We start from the raw sequence: 17,140 nt of genomic DNA, 5'->3' as shown, positions 1-17,140 counted from the left end.
ACATAAGAAGAGCCTGCTGGATCAGGCCAGTGGCCCATCTAGTCCAGCATCCTGTTCTCACAGTGGCCAACCAGGTGCCCGGGGGAAGCCCGCAAGCAGGACCTGAGTGCGAGAACACTCTCCCCTCCTGAGGCTTCCGGCAACTGGTTTTCAGAAGCATGCTGCCTCTGACTAGGGTGGCAGAGCACAGCCATCAAAGCTCTGCCCCCGCTAGTCCTCACTTTTGGGGGGTGCGTGCATGATCGCCCTGAGTGGTGAAGCCTGAAACAATACGTCTTGTTTGTAGTTTTCTTTCTAAACATGCTGAAGTTGTGTCTACTGAGGTGCAAACATGTGTGCGTTGCATCTTATTGCATTAAATCGGAAGCTGGACCCTGCACCAAGCCAGATGCCCCTTCTCCATGGTTTCCAGTGAGTGGACATTTTTTTCTCCACCTCCACCCACCCCTTTGCTTTCCCATTATCTCATTTGCTCGGGGCTGATCAGCATTGCGAAAAGGAGGCAGAGCTGTTTGCTCCAGCTGATGGAAAGCGACATCCGATCTAGGAGGGTTTAACAGGGAGTGTTTTGTCGGGAGTTGCCTGTCACCAAGGAGAAGGCGAACAGGACTCTCAAGAGGAAACACAACAGAGCGTTGACCAGGCCCTGAAAAAGAGTGTCTCCCTCTTTTTCTGGATCTTGCACCAGAAATTCTGAAAATTCCTTAAGGGGTGGTGAAGGTGAGGGTGTAAAATGGGAGGCTTGTGGTTTAAGGGGGATGCGAGAGTTGCCTCGTGGAGCGTTTGCTGACCAACGGGAGAGACATTCACCTGCTTGCTGAGAAGGAATATTCAACTGGTGACCAGAACTAACCATCAGGACCGCGAGGTCATGAGATGCGGATCTTGGGAAGTCCTCTCAGAGAAGCTCCTGTCTTACTGGTATTTTGATAAGAGGATTTGGCCATGTTGCTTAGGGGATCAAATGTTCCCTGGTTCTGTGAGAACTGATGGAGAACAAAGGAAGGGACGAGAGGAGGGAGTAAGTTGGCTCCATACACAATACAACCTCCATGGGGATTCTTTGATGCCTCAGGTGGTTGGGAGCCGTTCAAGGAATGGGGGCTCATAAATGTCAAGGAGAAAACTGGAATTCTAAAGGCTGATAAGCAACTTTCTCACTGAGTCCCCTTCAGGGCTCTTCTTGCAGGAAAATGCCAGGAATGCAAGAGACTCGCATGAAGAGCATCCGTCTGTATAAGACCAGCGAGCAATACCTCTACGCCATGAAGGAGGATTTGGCGGAGTGGCTCAAGGAACTCTATGATCTGGACATCGACGTGGGGTCCTTTCTGGAAGTCCTGGAGACGGGGATCTTGCTTTGCCACCATGCCAATAGCACCACCCAAGTGGCTCATGACTTCAAGCAGAGGTACCCGGGTCTGGGCAACAATCTCCAGCTGCCCATGTGTCAGGTGACTTGCAATGACTTGGCCCAGCCGGGGACATTCCAAGCCAGAGACAACGTGTCCAACTACATTCAGTGGTGCCGGAAGGAGATGGGCATTCAAGGTACCCAACAAGGCAGGATTGTCAAATATGGACAGATTGTGGCCCTGCCCTCTGGAGCAACACAGAACAAGCCTGCTCAAAGATTTGAAGGGTTCTGTTGCACAGAAGATGAAGCAGACCTAGTTTTGGTGGTTTTAGAGAAGTGACAAATGGCGACTCCATGTCAATGGGGTAACAGAATCCGCTCCAGGTTTTAATCTGAACTTTCAAGGAGTCGTCCAAGGTTCTGAAACATAGGTTTCAGAACTTTGGACAACTCCTTGAAAGTTTGGACTAAAACCTGGAATGGATTCTTCTGCCCAACTGACATGGAGCCACCAGCCTCTGCTTCAGAGGGCAGGACTAACACCAATGGGGGGAAATTGCAAGGAAGCAGATTTCAGCTGAACATTCAGCCAAATGTCCTGCTCATCAGAGTTGTTTGATGGTGGGACAGGCTGCTTCAGGAAGTGGTGGGGTTCTCCTTCACTGGAGGTATTGAAGCAGAGGAGGGAGGACCAGCCTGAAATGAGCACAGGGGTTGGGCTAGATGACCGCCAAGATCCTCTCCCAATTCTGTGATTCATTTTTATCTGCCCTTTCCCCTAATATATCTAACATGGTTTGGTTGGAGAATTTCATTGCAAAATTCAGATAAGTGCAAATTTCTGTTCTCATATTGTGTGGATTTTATAGAATCGGCTTTAAATGCGAACCGAATTGAATTTTTCTCTTTTCCCTACCATATGCTGTGTTTAAGATTTTATTTGGAGATTCACCTAAAATGTGGGATACAAACGGATGAAATCAGGGGTGGGGAACCTGTGGCCCTCCAGATGTTGCAGGACTAGAACTTCCATCTTCCCTGACCATTGGCCATGTTGGCTACTGGAGCCGATGGAAGTTGGAATGCAACAGGATTTTAGAAGGCCACTGGGTCTCCATTCTGTTATTACAGAACATATGCTCTGCTTGTAGAAGGTCCCAGGTTCAATCCCCTGCCTCTGCAGGTAGGGCAGGGAATGTCCTATGCCTGAAATCCTTGAGAGCTGCTGCCAGTCAGTGTAGACAACACTAAGCTAGATGGACCAAGGGTCTGACCCAGTCAAACTCCTACGTTTCTGTGATGAAGGGCTATCCCTTAGATCTGGGGTGAGGAACCTCCTCCCACTCTGATGGACCAACTTGCGCAGGTGGCTGAGGCCACCCACCTGTCAGTTACCTGACATCAGGATGATGCCAAGTGACTGAGGAGTGGAGAATTCAATCTTGCTTTATGCAGGGGTCTAAGCAGGATTGAACCCCCTGCTCTTTGGTTAAATCCTGCTGCTTTGGCTTCATGCGCCGGTTCCCAGTGGAAGTCTCAGGATTCCTATCAGGGTGATGCTAGCTGATTGATGGGTGGGCATAGTTTTGGGAAAACGGCCTTGCAGGCCAAATTAGACCCCCCCCAGCAGGCTAATATTGGTTCCCTACCCCTGACTCAGACCACATCCACACCATACATTTATTCCACTATTATTCCACTTGAAACAGTCATTCCCAAAGAATCCTGGGAAGTGTCATTTGTGAAGGGCACTGAGAGTTGTTGGGAGATCCACCCCCATCCCCTCCCAGAGCTATAATTCCCAGAATGGTGTAACAGTCATTCTCTCTTCTCAGAGAACTCTGGGAATTGTAGCTCTGTGAGGGGAATAATGGTCCCGACAATTCTCAGCATCCTTCACAAACTACATTTCCCAGGATTCTTTGGGAAAAGCCACAACTGTTTAAAGTGGAATAATAATGGAATAAATGTATGGTGTGGATGTGGCCATAGGTGACGTACCAAATTTGTTTTCTCCAGAGGGTAACACCGGAACCAAGGGGTTCGTAATACAATACAGCAGATTATTGAGTACATATTAAAAAAAACTTCCTGACTGGTACAAGCTGAATGAGACTGGAAGAGGTTGATTTGGGAGTGGGCACACTCTCTTTCATTAGAAGCTTCTAAGCAGAGGTTAGATGGCCACCTTGCAGGGGTGTTGTATTATTTATTCGTTTGTTTATTTCATATGTTAGTCACCTAATAGCAAACATACACAAATTTAAAACAAGAATCACAGATAAAAACACACCGGTGCCCTTGAAAAAGCCTAAAATTCATCAATTCACTGAAAGCCAATCAAAGACGTACATGCTAGCCAATAAAACCTTGAACAACCCATGAAACAGCAAATAATAATAATAACAGGGATAGTACACATCAAGGGGGTTGGACTTGGTGGCCTTATAGGCCCATTCCAACTCTACTATTCTATGATTCTATAAGGGCCAAAGGCCTGAGGTAAGAAGGAGGTCTTTGTGTGGTGCCTAAAGAGGAATACAGAAGGGGCCAGGTGTGCCTCCCTGGGGAGAGCATTCTACAGCTTAGGGGGGCCACCACTGAAAAGATCTGTCCTCATGTTGCCACCCTCTGAACCTCCCGTGGTGTGGGCACATGGAGAAGGGCCTCTGGGGACGAATACAAGGTCTGGGTCAGTTCATACGGGGGGAGGCAGTCCTAGAGATTTTCTAATAGTAGATGTTTGAAGACTGGAAGGGCCATAGCTCAGTGGCAGAGCACCTGATTTGCATGCAGAATGTCCCAGGTTCAGTCCCCAAGGGCATCTCCCAGTATAGAGAGACACCACGAGTCTGACTCCGTTTCCCCTTGGCCTTTCCCCACCGTTGGGTGCCCACCCTTCCTGCCCTCCTCCCCGCCCCTCTGGTGTGTTTCAGAAGTCCTGATGTTTGAGACGGAGGACCTGGTCTTGCGCAAAAATGAAAAGAACTTTGTCCTCTGCCTCTTGGAGGTGGCCCGGCGAGCCGCCCGCTTCGGCATGAGCGCCCCCACCCTCGTCCAACTGGAGGAGGAGATCGAGGAGGAGATCCGCGAGGACTTGAACCTGCCGCCAGAGGAGACGCCCCTCCCCAGGGCCCGGAGGAAGCCTGACAACTTCAGGAACCTGGACCAGATGGTAAAAAATGGCTCCGAGGCAGGTGGAAATACTCTTTACAGGGGGAAAACACAGGGCCCCTAAACTGAGCATGCTGGGAGACCGATTTGTGGCGGGGAGGGGAAGCGGGGGGGAGGAAGGCCATGCTGCATAAGTCATCCACCCTCCCTGCCCCTTTGAAGCCATCATCTCCTTTTGCAGTTGGTTATTGGTCCCTTAACTCAACCCAACCCAACCTGGCCAGCTAGTCTGCAAACCTGAAAAAGCTACGTCAGCAGAGGAACTGGGAGGGAGAATCTGAGAGCTGGAGGGAGGCCTTTGGAACCTAGTCCATGGGATTGGAAACTTTATCAGCCTGGCGGCCACATTCCCTTCTATGCAACCTTCTGGGGCCCACGTGGCCCTGGTGGGTGGCACAGGAGGCTAAAGTGGAACAGGGCAAGGAATGTGAATGCCACCTCTGTGCAGTCGGCTAGTTTCTACACGGACTCACTCGCCCCTCTCGATGCAGGCAAGCAAGAATGTGATCAGCGTTCGAGGACATGTACCAGCCATGCAAAAACACTCCAGAAGGGTGCGAAGCAGAACTGATGATGGATATCTTCTAGGGAGAGGCCACAGTTTTCCCACCCCCAAATGAAAGATTAGACATCCCTGTTATTTATTTGGGTATTTCTTTTTACATTTATATCCCGACTTTCCTCCTGGAGCTCAAGGGGGGCGTACAGTGTTCTCGTCCTCCCAACAACCCTGAGAGGTAGGTTAGGCTGCAGGATGGTGGTTGGCCCCAAGGTCACCTGGTGAGCTTCAGGGCTAGGTGAGGGATTTGAACCCTGGCCTCTCAGGTCAGGTCTTGCCAAACACTTTAACCATTACACCACACTGTCTCTCATCACCATTGTCGCTGTTGCTATTCTTACTCATTGCTCTTCATCTTTTCACCCTTTCCATGAAGGTCCAGAACCTCGTCAGCTGTTGCACCTGCCCCGTTCAGTTCTCTATGACCAAAGTCTCCGAAGGGAAGTACCGCGTGGGCGATTCGAGCGCGCTCATTTTTGTTAGGGTGAGTCTGCTTGAAAGTGATTTGAAGAGCTGCTGCCATTGTCATAGGAAAAGTGGAAGCTGCCCTAGGCCACATCCACACCATACATTTATTCCATTATGATTCTGCTTTAAACAGTCATGGCTTCCCCCCAAAGAATCCTGGGAAGTGCAATTTGGGAATGGTGCTGTGAGTGGTTATTCCCCTCACAGAGCTGAAATTCCCAGAGTTCCCTGGGAAAAGAGAGTGACTGCTAATCCACTCTGGGAATTGTAGCTCTGTGAGGGGAACAGGGGGTCTCCTAATAACTCTCGAACTTTCACAAATGACACTTCCCAGGATTCTTTGGGGGAAGCCATGACTGATTAAAGTGGAATAACAGTGGAATAAATCTATGGGGTGAATGTGGCCCTATCCTGAGACCTCTGGTCCATCTAGCTTACATCAGGAACATGAGATGCAGGGCTGGCACCAGGCATGACTGGGTCCTAGAGCACCAGCCTGCCCTGGTCTCGTGGCTCCGTAGTCCAACCGCCTCATACAGGCAGCACAGGGCTAATAAGCCCACCCACGCATCCCACCTAACTCTCCTGTTAATTACAAGCATGCATGCATGCCATCAACCAAGATGGCGGCGGGAGTGTCAGACCCTTAATGATGCCTCCGCTACTATCTTGGTTGATGGCAGGCATGTGCATATAGTGCGCATGTCATTCACAAGGACAGAAGAGGTAAGTGGGGCGAGTGTGAGGGCTTATTGAAGCCCGCACTGACTGTATTGGGGGGGGTGTCTGGGAGCTGACACCACTGCGGATCCCAGAATGGGAGCGCTACCCTCCCACCCTACAGAGGGACCCTTCAGGGGCCCCTCTGGGCCACCACGGCCCTCGGCCAGGGCCCAATCTGGCCGCCCTTTGGCACCAGCCCTGATGAGATGGAAACCTCCTTCATCCCAAGAACCTGTTGCAGCCATTGCAATGTGTTGTGCCTGGTGCGGTGCGATTTTTAGCTATATTTTTATGGCTGCTATTATTTCTTATATAGAAATAAATTGTACAAAATCATAATACAATAAAATACAATGGAAGAAATAAAAGTACAAATACAGTTAAAATTAATATGAGTATTTAATACAGACATGCCATGGACCACCTGAATGACGTTCATGGACCACTGGTGGTTCATGGACCACAGTTTGGGAACCCCTGATCTCAGTGATCTTCCAAGTCTGTACAAGAGCAGACAGTCTTTCCGGTAACACAGTTTATCTGTTAGAAACAAGACCTTGAACTTGCCCCGGTAGCTGATTGGCAGCCATGTAAACATGCCCTTCCTCTGCAAACACCAAACCAAAAGAAGGATTGTCTTTGATTAAAAGACTGCTAGCAGATCTGTCAGAAATATATTTAGATCAAAGTGAGCAATTTCAAGACAGGAGAATTTGCTTGAGAATGCCCAGCCAAAAAACCCCCCAAACAAAACCATGCACTATAAAATTGTTTTGGCTCTGCCGTTTCGAAAGCCGTCGCCTTTCAGCTGCCAAGTGGATTCCAACAAAATCCTAGTCCATTGTGTGACTGATTTTTTTTGGGGGGGTTGCTTTTTCTATGGTTTGTGGATGGCGGTCCTCAAGTCTTTGGCTCTACTGCTGTTTCCTAGTCATCTGAAAATATAAAACATTATTTTGGACTAAGGATGGAAGGATCTGTCAATTTCGGTTCTCTCTGCACCTTATTTTTCTAATCTTAAATTTGGTTCTCCACATTTCTGCAGCAATTTGCAATTTTTTTAAAAAAATCCGCATGAAAATTCTTCAGTGTGAACGTCTAATATACACATTTTTGTATGCATTTTTGACTCATCTCCACAATTTTGCAAGCAATTTCTCCCACTGTATATCATGCATTTTATATGTTATTTTCATGACTATATTCATTTTTATGCCCACCTTCCCCTAGAATATGCACAATATACACATTTTGTAAGCATTGTTTGGTTGGAGAAATGCATTGCAAAATTCAGATAAGTGCAAACTTCTAAGAATGGCTCTGTTTTGCTTCTCATATTGTTTTGGAAAGTGTACATTTCATAAATTTGGCTTGAAATATGAACTGAACTGAATGCCTTCCCAATCCCTAGCTTGGGTTAAATGGGATTTTTTAGAAACAAAAACCTACCAGTATGTAGGACCTAGAGATGAAGAAATATCATGTGACCTACCATAGTGTGTTGCTTTTATATATGCAGATAAACAGGCTTGTGAAACAATGATTAACAATCTATTTATTCACTGCCTAACGCATGACAGTCTCTAGGCAACTTACAATCAAGCTGTAAAACTTCAGATTCCCAGGAAAAATGTTAACCTGGTGCCAAAAAGATGTCTGTGTCAGTGCCAGGTAGGCATCACACGGGCAGGAATTTTGATTCTGTTTACATTTCAAGCTGAATTTATCAAATTTGCACTTTGCGAAACAATATGCGGACCGAAATACAGCCATCCTTTGAAATTTGCACTCATTTGAATTTTGCGACGCAGTTCACCAACCAAGCAGCATTTATAAAATGCATCTGTTAGGGGAAAGTGTGCATATGAGTGAAAACAGCGTGCCAAAACGTACACATCAGTAAAACTCCCTACTGCTAGGGCCAAATTTAAGATCCTGGCTTTAACTTTCAAGGCGCTCCACGAGGCTGGCCCACTTTACCCAAAGAGTCGCCTCCACTCCCACCAGGGGCGCCGGCTTACAAGATCGTCCTTGAATGGTTCGCTTCTTATTCCCCCAACAAAAGCAGCGAGATTGGGGAGGACACGGTCCAGAGCCTTTTCAGTAGTGGCTCCCTCACTTTGGAATTCTTTGCCAACTGACCTCCGTCAGGCCCCTTCCTTGTTATGCTTTCGTCGGGCCTTGAAAACCTGGCTCTTTAACCAGGCTTGGGAAGGGGGTTAGGGTGGCAGAGGGTAGTTCCGTGGGGGGTTGTTCAGTTTTTAAATTTTATGCTGTTTGCTTTTTGAATTGTTTTTACATGGATTGTATTGTATTTTGTTGTACGTCGCCCAGAGTGGCAGATTAACCTCTGCCAGATGGGCGTCTAACAAATCTAATAAATAAATAAATAAAAATAAATACAAAAGTTTATTAGGAAAGCTTGGTATTAAAATGCTAGAGAATTTTCATGAGGTTTTTTTTAAAAAAGCTACAGAAATGTGAATAACTGAATTTACGATTGGAAAAAAGGAGAAACAGCGAGGACCAAAATTGACAGATCTTTCCATCCCTACTTTCGGGAGAGCAGTCCACAGGAATTGGTGCATAGGAATGCATGTGTGGTTGTGGCTCCAGGTCAGTGCATGGCGCTCACCTGTGTCATTTCTGCCCTAGATCCTGCGGAATCATGTGATGGTCCGAGTGGGCGGTGGCTGGGACACCCTGGAACACTACTTGGATAAGCACGATCCCTGCCGATGCACCTCGCTCTGTATGTCACCTTGGGCTTGTTGCATGTAGAGTAAGGCCATGTCTGTGCCTATCGCTTTAAACCCAAAACATATCTGTGCCATGCTTCTTCACGTCTTTAACCCAGCATTTCTCAAAAGCACATGCTGTTGTACATCAGAGACGTTTGGCCATCCGTCAGCATGGCTGCGGTTGTCCAGCGTCCAGAGCAGAGGGGAGGGACAAACAAATCTGTCCGTTTCCATTTCTCTCTGTTTCACATTTTTCCAGTCCTAAATGCAGTATGCCACATTTCTGCAGCAATGTGAGGTGTTTTTTTTTTTTAAACCTGGTGAAAATTCTCCAACAATTTAGTGCAAATTTCTCCTAATAAACTATATTTTTTGTAGGGAATTTTGACTAAGCTACACATTTTTGCAAGCCATTTCTCATTATATAATGCATTTTTGCATGTTAATTTAACTCATATATTCATTTTTATGCACGCTTTCCCCTAACAGATGCATTTGTGTCAACACTCTTCAAATAAGTGCGAATTTCAAAGGATGGCTAGGTTCCCATTCTCATATTGTTTCAGAAAGTGCAAATATGATAAATTCGGCTTGAAACGCAAACTGAATTGAAATTCTTGCCCATCCCTAATCTACTTGGAGTGCCCTATTGTAGGGTCGAAGGGAGGGATGGAAATATTTTAAATAAAATAATAAGAATCTGTGGAATATGCTTCCCAGCGAGGTCCCACCTGGTGCCATCATTGACCTCTTTTCAGTGCCAGGTATAGATGTATCTTTTCTCCCAGGCATTAGATAGATTGAGATGATGTTTTGTTTTTAATATGCTACCAAACTTTTATGTGGCTGTGGGGGTATTGCTATTGTTTTGCTGCTGTTTATTGTTTTTGTTGCCTTTTATTTATTTTGTTTTAACATTGTGTAAGTTGCTTGGGGACCTTCAGGTATCAAGCGACTAAGAAATCTAATTAACAACAACAACATCTGTCTAGGACTAGCATTGGATACAACACCTACAATGCAGTCCTTCTAGGGTGGTGGGAATCTTAGGCTCAGGAGTCCCAGGCTATGGTCTGAAGGCACATGAGGCCAGCACCCTGCTGCACCTAAGCAGGGTCCAATCTGGTCAATGCCTGGATGGGAGACCGCCTGGGAACCACATGCAAGCCGCCTTGGTTTTCTATCATGAAAAGAAAGGCAGGGTAGAAATGTAATAAATAATAATAAACATGAGTTCAATGCAGCCAGGACAAGACAAGCCACATTCGTGAGCAACTTAACCCTCACAAAATAGATTCTAGTCCCTGAAAGTGAACGCCATAATAAATGTGTTAGGTGTGAAGGTGCCACCAGACTCCTTGCTGTTGTTCCTTTCTGCAGCTCACAAACAAGCCTTGAAGATGGGCAGTCCTCAGAAGGTTCAAGCCACGCAGGTCCAACACGAGATCACAGCCCGCTTAACGCCCAGGAAAAACAACCCCCACAAGCCCCAGCCTGCTTTAATTGTCACCCGGTCCCAAAGCCCACTGCCCCCAGTGGAGTGGAGGACCTATACGCTCCACAGCCAAGGCACAGGGGGGAAGGTTCCACCTTCATCTTCATCACCACCAAACAACGGTGGTCGCAGTGACAGGAAAACGGCAGGCCTGCTGATCTCCCCGGAGCCCTCGGAACATCGCAGGGTCCCTTCAATCAGGTGATGTTAGATAATCTGTGGAGAGATGGGTAGGATTTGTTTTCCCAAGAGGCTCTTTAAGGGTCTGCTTCTGAGCAAACCAGATTTGGGGCTCAGGGTAGCTGGAAGAGTGCGCTGCAGAGGTTCCCAGACCTTTCCCCCCCATGGACTGCTTGAAAATTGCTGATGGTTTTGGCAGGCCACATAATGAAGCAATTGTAGCATGTAATTGTCGCAATTGAAATATGCTATGCTAGATGCTAGATGTTTTTTAATTGCATTTTGATTGCTGCTTTTGTTTCTTATATTGCATTGTATGGTATTACAATTTGCTTTCTGTAGAATAAGAAATATTTATAACAAATAAACAAAGCACTAAAATAGTTAAAAGTCAATAAGGATATTTATTGCAGATGTGACGTGGACCACCTAAATGAAGCTCATGGACCACTGGTGGTCCGTGGACCAGATTTTGGGAACCCCTGGTGTAATGGTTAAGAACATGAGCTACAAGCTAATTTTTTTTAATCCATTGGTGTTCCACTTTTCCTGCAAGGATTTCAAAGATTATTTAGCTCTTCAGAAGACCCATAGCAGTGGCTTTCAGTCCTGTTCACCCTCCACAGACCATCTGAAATTGCCGGAAGACTTGGCAGACCACCTAATACATTTTTTTTGTATGTTCTACAAATCAAAGCACATACATCTACTATGTCTGAAGGCACATGAGGCCACCACCTTGCTGAAGCTAAGTAGATCTGGTCAGTGCCTGCATGGGAGATCGCCACATGCATGCCACCTTGGGTTCCATGATGAAAGGTCTAAGATGGGGTATAAATGTGAGAAATAAATAAATAAAATATTTTTGAACGTTGTTCGCTATACATTTGGACGCCTCTTAAAATAGCATTATCAAATTTTGCATTATAGTTCCTGAGGCCAAAGGGAAGGTTTTTGACTATGTTTGGATGTAGCTGGATGCCATTTTGAATCAATATGGCGGACTGAACCTTTCAACACTGCACTGATTTTGAGCAAATTTTGCATGATGGTTTCTGAGATTAAAAAGAGGGTTTTTATCTGTGCTTGGGTGCAATTGGACACAAGTTTGAATCAAGATGGTGGACTGAACTTTTTGAAACTGCACTGATTTTACCCACTGATTTCAAAGCTGCACTGATTTTTTTGGCTTCTTAGAATTCTCAAGAAACACTGGGAACAACTCTGCTAGTAACTTATATTTTAATAACCATAGCCTTGCCTTTCTAATGTGATGGAAGCACCTTTTTTTTTTGTGAGCGAAGTTCTGGGAAGTCGGGTGTCATGTTTGCTATTTTTTTTTAATGACCTTTCCTAGCCCTGGTCAAAATGGCCTCAATATCTGTAATCAGAAAAAAAAAAAGTGCCAAGTCACATATAGATATTTTCAGCTGTTCCACAGCCTTTCCACGGAGCACCTAAACAGAGCTCGTGGGGTAGAAGTGGTCCGCCGGCCAGCTCTTACCAGTCCAAGTACTGGCTTAGATTAAGGGATGAAGAGATCAGCCTGTTTGGGGGTCCTGTCAGTTACTCATGTGCTCATTCATAAGTCTCTTTCCTCACATTTCCGCAAAATTTTGCTTTCTTTTTTTAAAAAAAATATATATACAGAAATTCACATTTGTCCTAAACAAAGTGTGAAGAACATTTGCCCTCTAGATGTTACTGAGCTACAAGTCACATCAGCCCCAGCAAGCATGGTGAGTTGCAATTCGGCAACATCTGGAGGGCCAACATTTACCCCACACTTGCCCTAAACTATACATTTTTGTTTGCAATTAACCTTGAAATGTGCATTTGTGCATGCATTTTATCCTAAAATATTAATTTCTGTGTGCATTTTAACCTAAAACAGAAATATCTATGTGCAGGTTTGGTACATTTTTGTGTGGAGATTTGTATTTCAAAATTCAAAGACAGTGTGAAAGCTAATGGGCAACTGCATTCTGATCCACTTGTTACTCAGAAAGGTACGAATAAGGCTGATGCACTTAAAAATGCAGTCTGAACAAAATCCTTGAGGATACTTAACTAGATGACCCTATGGTATGTCTTAGTAGAAGGAAGTGCTCTAAGTTGCATTTTGTATGAAATAAATGCCCCCTCCTTTGCTTTTGTTATTAGCAGAGTGGCTTGAATAAAGCAGGCAGAGTCCAGAGAGAAAAGAAATCCTGATAATATTTTACTGTGGGAAACTGAAAAAGAACAGGGTATAGCTTGAGGAGAAATAACAGACAGGTTTGTCTTTCTTAGGTCAGGCCTTGTTCATAGCAGGAAGTCATTCAACAACTAAACATGTACAGGGAAAACTCCCTCAAAACTACACAGCCAATCAGAGCATGAGTTACCTCAGCAAGGATCATGCCACTCTGACTGGTTGCTAGACAACACCTCTACCTGCCCCCTTCTTGGCTAGTTTACTTGCTCATAACAGAATTAACCCTTACACTGCAAACTGAATGATCCCTGCTGGTGTACTTCCAACATTTACAGTATTTTCCTTTTTCAGGGTGAGGGAACGCTCTGTTACTCCAGTCCGGAAGTTGTCAGCCCCTGAAGAGAGACCCGGATCCAAGCTAGCTCTCTCGGCACAGAGTGGAAGAGAGGCCTGTTGTGTCCTGTTCCAGCAGAATGGAAACATGGAGAACAACTTGCATGTTCAGCAACCTCTTCTGGAGCCACAACGTGGATGGTCACCCAACAGAGTCCAGATGCTGGCTCCTCAGAAACAGAAACCAGAGAGGCTGGCACTGCCTGGAACCGTTGCAAGGAGGGATGCAGTGATTCGGCTACCAGGAAAGTTCCAGCAAGAAATGAATGGCCCACAGACTCGTTCATCTAGCCCAACCAAGTCCTTCCAGGCACCTTACCAACAGCCTGCCAAGGCCCTGATGGAAAGCTCAGTGGGACCGCAAGGAGGGGTTACTGGAAATGGATGGAGGAAGGACTTGATAGCCCGGCGATCACCCTCTCCAATAAAACACGTGTGTCTGGTTCAGAAAGAGAATGGCAGCCCCAAGACCTCAGGTAAAGTTGTTCCAACTTCCAGAAGGCCTCCAGCTCTTAGTAAGAGCTATCAGGAGACCTTCTGCCTTAGAAATGGGGGTAATAACTTGGACAAAGGCCCAGCCAGCTTGCACAGCAAAGGACTGCTCAAGAATGAGGCTGCTCTTCAGAGAGAACGGGACAAGATGGGCAATCTGGAAGAATCAATTGTCAGGCTTTCTGATAGCTCAGGGGATGGAATTGGCCAATTGACCTTGGGACCAAAAATGAAAGGCAGCAGGACATCATTGGGGCAAGAGAGCATTCCAGGAAGCCCTTGTAAGGATGATCAAAAGAGTTATGAAGACACTAAGGAACCTGCAGGGGAAAAGGAACGTGTCTATACACCGCTGCCTATTAACCTAGCTGAAGAGCAAGCTTTGTATAGGAGCCTAGAGGATGAGATTTTGGCCAATATCAGGGAGCTGGAGGAAGTCTCTGAAGGCAGCTACCTTTCTAGAGGACCTCAGTCGGAAGGGTTTGGAATGGACCATGATCGAGGGAGAGACTGTATGGCCTTATCCCCTAATGGGCAGAAGTCATTCACACCCACCCTGTCCCCTTTGCAGAACACCACAATCAGGACCTCAGTCTCTGGGGAAGGTGTGCCTCGGAGTGGAGTGTATGTGCCCAAAAGAGAGGTGAGATGGCTGGGCACAGCTGGGCTGCACTATGACAGTGTGATCCAAGAGCTCTCCATGACACTCAACCAGGAACGCGCGGGGACTGAGGAAAGTTTGCCTCTGTTGAGTCGTTCTCTGGTGAATGGAAACCAAGCTGAAAAGACATTTCTGGGGAGACAGGGAGCTCCTGAGGAGAACTGTGTAGCCCCTGAAATGGAAGATGAAGAACCATCTCACACAGTCCATGAAGCTCAAGCAGAAGTCAACACAAATGGTGGAAACTCTCAAGAAGTGCCAGATGGAGTCTTTGATTCTCCAGAGAGTCTTACCGCTCCTGGGGACACAAAACTGCCTCAGAGTAAGCTGAGGCGGTCTCTGAAGAAACCGGAGCGCGTGCCCTCCATTTACAAGCTGAAGCTGCGCCCCAAAATCCGACCACGCAGAGACAACAGGCCGGAAAAGAGGCCTTCAAAGATTCCCACTCCGGTTGCATGCAGACACGCCCAGAGAGGGTCCCGTGTTAAGGGCCAGGCAAAAGCCCACAGCACCAAATCCCAGACCCCAGATGGCCCAGTTAGTGGGAGGCAAAATAACTCAGGGAACACTGGGTCTGAAGGCCGGGCTGTGCTTTCTGAGTACAGCCCATCCTCCAAGCAAGATGGGGATCCTGGGAGGAAAACAACCATGACAGAGGGGAAAATGGAGGTGTCAGATGAAGAGGAATCCTGGGTGTGACATTTTCTAAATATGCAATTGCAGTCTCACTGTTGCAATTGCAGTCTCACAATTGCAATTGCAGTCTTTTGATCTGCTTAACCCCCATCTCCAAGCTTTGCAACCAGCAGCCTCACTTTTTTTTGCAAGAAGGATGCATTGAGATTTGCATCACATGTGTTTACAGTTATGTGTTAGCTACATGATATGTTGAATGGTTACCTCCCTCCTACTCTCTCAGCTTCCTAAATAATTAGCAGGCACTGATTGCAGGTCTTTGCTTATAACCATAAGGACTAGATGCTTCCAACCTTTTGAAAATGAAAGCTCAGGTTCCGTGGATTCAACATGGGTCACCATATGTCTGTGGCTGTATTGATCCCTAGACTACCTGGATTTTGCGCCACGGAATAAAGGTTGCCAAGGGAGAATTGTGTCTATTGATCATTATCTTTGATCTTTTTTGGGGGGGGCAGAGAAGTAGACTTTCTGGAAAGAAACTCCAGCTTGGATGAATACAGGTGTTGGGGTAAGGTGGGGAGTATTTAGTTGAGTAGTATCTGTATGTCTGTGTCTTAGTTCACAAAATGAAGATGGCTCATTTGACCAGAGTCTAGTGTTCTGGTTGTGCTAGAGTAGGCATGGGCAGCTGCCCATGGGACAATTTTGACCTGCCCCTCAACCTTTATCTTGGTTGTCCTGCTAGTCCAGGGTCAAAAAACCTGTGGCTCTCCAGATGTTGGACTCCCAATTCCCATCAGCCCCAGCCAGCATGGCCAATGGTCAGAGACCATGGGAGTTGGAGTCCAATGACCTCTGGAGGGCCTTCATCCCAGTCCTGCACCAAGAAAAATTAAATTCCACTCCTGGATTTTGTGGGATAATGAATCCGGGTTTTAGTCTGCACTTTCGAGGATCTGTCCAAGGTGCTGAACCTATTTTGGGAATAGGTTCAGCACCTCAGACAGCTCCTTGAAAGTGCAGACTAAAACCTGGAGCAGATTTACTGCCCCACTGATACCGGAGTCACCAGTCTCTATTGGGTATGGGTAGTAGCCAGTGTTAGTCCAACTCCAGTAGACCCTCCATGCTTGAAAGCCCCGTGATTAGCTTTGAAGTCTCAAAAATCGAGACTTCAAAAGGAGGCATCACTTGATGTCACTATGATGTCAGGCAGGTGACTGCTTCCATCTGCCAAGTTTGGCCCACCAAGGGGTTGAGGAGATGAAGGTCTGGCCTTCCGGCTGGAAAAAATTCCCCACCCCTGCTCTAGATTTTATTTTGAAAATCTCTCTTCATAAGGACTAGAAGCTTGGTCATTCCCCCCCAAAAAACTCTGAAAGCTGAGATTCTCAGCATGCTCAGAAGCTGATACAAAATACTGTGGCTTTTCTGCATCGAAATGGATTGGCAGAAACCTCCTGACCCTCTTTTGTAGAAGCAGATTTATCTGTAAATTATTGGAGGAAATGATTATGCCTCAGAATATAGCCTTTGAGGGTGCAGACTAAGGTTGCCATGATATAGACTATGCATGTTTCTGTTAAAATAGGGAAAGCCCTGACAGAAACTAATTCCAGGTGTTTCACTTATAATCATGAGTTCTGGAAACTGTTTAGTAGCCAGTGGAAAGAACAAGCAACATAATGTCTGAAACTCTTACTCAGCGAATTGTCTGTTTGTCCATTAAAAAAATACCCTCTGTACACGCAATAAGGCATTAAAATGCTTACTGGCCATGCCATGGTATGTGTGTTATAATTTGGGGTGCAGTCTGTCTGCAGTGACCATGTGGGGAAGATTTTTTTAAAAATATTTTAAAAGTTGGACACACTTTGTGGTCAGTCTCAGAGATGCAGAGTCCCTGCACTCTTAGCAAAAGCTGACTGTGTCTCTCCACATTTTCCTTCACTACCCACAGCACTAGAAACTTGACTTTTGAAATGAAAGCAGAGGGTCAAAGTAGATGCAAGGACCAAGTTATGCCGGTGCATAAAATGGCAGCTATATGTCTTCCTTGTC

General features: G+C 46.2%; 1 protein-coding gene across 1 annotated transcript; it reads left to right on the top strand.

The window, feature by feature from the left end:
* The first annotated feature begins 544 nt into the window (after positions 1-544).
* Positions 545-15,417, top strand: GAS2L2 (growth arrest specific 2 like 2). The gene is made up of 6 exons (XM_061605153.1): positions 545-1,551; positions 4,294-4,532; positions 5,467-5,574; positions 8,937-9,033; positions 10,403-10,718; positions 13,246-15,417. Exons 1-6 carry the CDS (start codon positions 1,194-1,196, stop codon positions 15,137-15,139), a joined length of 3,012 nt encoding a protein of 1,003 aa, XP_061461137.1. The 5' UTR covers positions 545-1,193; the 3' UTR covers positions 15,140-15,417.
* The last annotated feature ends 1,723 nt before the right edge of the window (positions 15,418-17,140 follow it).

The sequence above is a fragment of the Rhineura floridana genome, chromosome 21 (assembly GCF_030035675.1).
Source record: "Rhineura floridana isolate rRhiFlo1 chromosome 21, rRhiFlo1.hap2, whole genome shotgun sequence".
In the NCBI taxonomy this organism is placed as follows: domain Eukaryota; kingdom Metazoa; phylum Chordata; class Lepidosauria; order Squamata; family Rhineuridae; genus Rhineura; species Rhineura floridana.
The sequence above is the reverse complement of the archived record's forward strand: the minus strand, read 5'-3'. Positions and strand labels throughout refer to the sequence as shown.

Coding starts and splice junctions, on each gene's coding strand:
- GAS2L2 (XM_061605153.1), top strand. CDS start 1,194: ATGCCAGGAATGCAAGAGACTCGCATGAAGAGCATCCGTCTGTATAAG. Junction 5,575..8,936: donor GCGCGCTCATTTTTGTTAGG/GTGAGTCTGCTT, acceptor TTTCTGCCCTAG/ATCCTGCGGAATCATGTGAT. Junction 10,719..13,245: donor CGCAGGGTCCCTTCAATCAG/GTGATGTTAGAT, acceptor TTCCTTTTTCAG/GGTGAGGGAACGCTCTGTTA.